The sequence below is a fragment of the Propithecus coquereli genome, unplaced genomic scaffold (genome assembly GCF_000956105.1).
Source record: "Propithecus coquereli isolate 6110/MARCELLA unplaced genomic scaffold, Pcoq_1.0 Scaffold203, whole genome shotgun sequence".
Taxonomy (NCBI): domain Eukaryota; kingdom Metazoa; phylum Chordata; class Mammalia; order Primates; family Indriidae; genus Propithecus; species Propithecus coquereli.
Window position 1 is genome coordinate 1,343,288 of NW_012145301.1, and position 1,298 is coordinate 1,344,585.

General features: G+C 29.6%; 1 protein-coding gene across 1 annotated transcript in view; it reads left to right on the forward strand.

Moving 5' to 3' along the window:
• LOC105810079 (chromosome unknown open reading frame, human C4orf47) overlaps window positions 1-637 on the forward strand; it is a 19,269-nt gene extending 18,632 nt beyond the window's left edge. Inside the window, exons 5-6 of the mRNA XM_012643989.1 lie at window positions 75-254; window positions 599-637. Of these exons, the coding sequence (XP_012499443.1) occupies window positions 75-254; window positions 599-637 (219 nt within the window). The remainder of the gene's footprint in view (window positions 1-74; window positions 255-598) is intronic.
• The last annotated feature ends 661 nt before the right edge of the window (window positions 638-1,298 follow it).

Below are 1,298 nucleotides of genomic sequence, written 5' to 3' on the forward strand. Positions count from 1 at the left end.
TAAATATTATAATTCATGCTATATAATTTATCCCATAATTTATGCTATATAATTTCAAACTCTTTAATTTACAGAAAGAGAATGAAGAACATCACCGTTTAGTTAAAGGATCACCTTTCAAGTTAAATCTTTACCCAAGGGAATATTTTGACATGAATCCTTATTTTTCTGAGAAACCTTTACCGCCAATTAAAAAAGAAGGGAAGAAAGAATTAGTTCCAAGCCCTTTTAAACCCCCTTCTCCTGGTAAAAAGGTAAGTTAGAAATTTTAGAATGGAAAACATTAAGCATTATAAAGAAATACTGCCTCTTGCTGTGAAATGATTTTATTACCCATATTAATAACAAACTTTCGCTTTTATGGATGCCAAGAATCATGAAGTCCATTTTTACAAAATTATGTAAAATCACCAAGCATAGCTAGTATGAGAAATAATGAAGTAATTATTTTTTTCAGATGTATTTGAATTTACAATGAATTTTTGATGTATTGCTACCTCTCTAGGTCCTGCACCTAGTTTTTCTTAAAACCATAAAAAGCCAAACCATCTTTTAGTTTTTGAAATGGTGATTAAAATTAACTATCTCCCTATTGCAGAAGTTTACCACAAGTGAGAATAAAAATAAAATGCTCTGACAGTTTATAAACCTTAGTTTATACTTTGGGCCTGTTTGTTTTTTTTTTATTTCTGTGAATTGCCTATGCATCTTCTTTATGGACTTTGTATTAGGACATTTGTGTTTCTCATATTGACTTGTAAGATCATTTCATATATTAAGGATACTGTTCTTTTGTCATTTGTTTTGAAAATAATTTTCTAGTCTGTTGGGTCTTTGACGTTAGTTATATTTTGTGCTGTTCAGGAATTTAGCAATTTGATGTAGTCAAATTTATCAATCCTTTGTGGTAAGGTTTGTCATTTTCAGAATGGCTTTCTTTTCTACCCATATTAGAATAGTGTACCTTCTTGATTTCTTCTATTAGTCTTATCCTTTTTCATTTAAATACTGAATTGCATTTTGATGTAAAGAATAGGTAAGGATCCAGCTTTTATCTTTTTCAAAATCCAATTTTGGGGGCATGAGGATACTTTGGGTGATAATGGAAGTGTTCTGCGTCTTGATTGTGGTGATGGTTTCAAGGGTGTACACATCTGTCAAAACTCGTAAATTGTACACTTCACATGGGTATAGTTTATTGTATATGAATTAGATTTCAGTAAATCTGATTTTTAAAAAAGCAAGTTGTTTCTAATCTCACTGATGGCATAATTCATTTTTTTTTTTTTTTTTTTTTT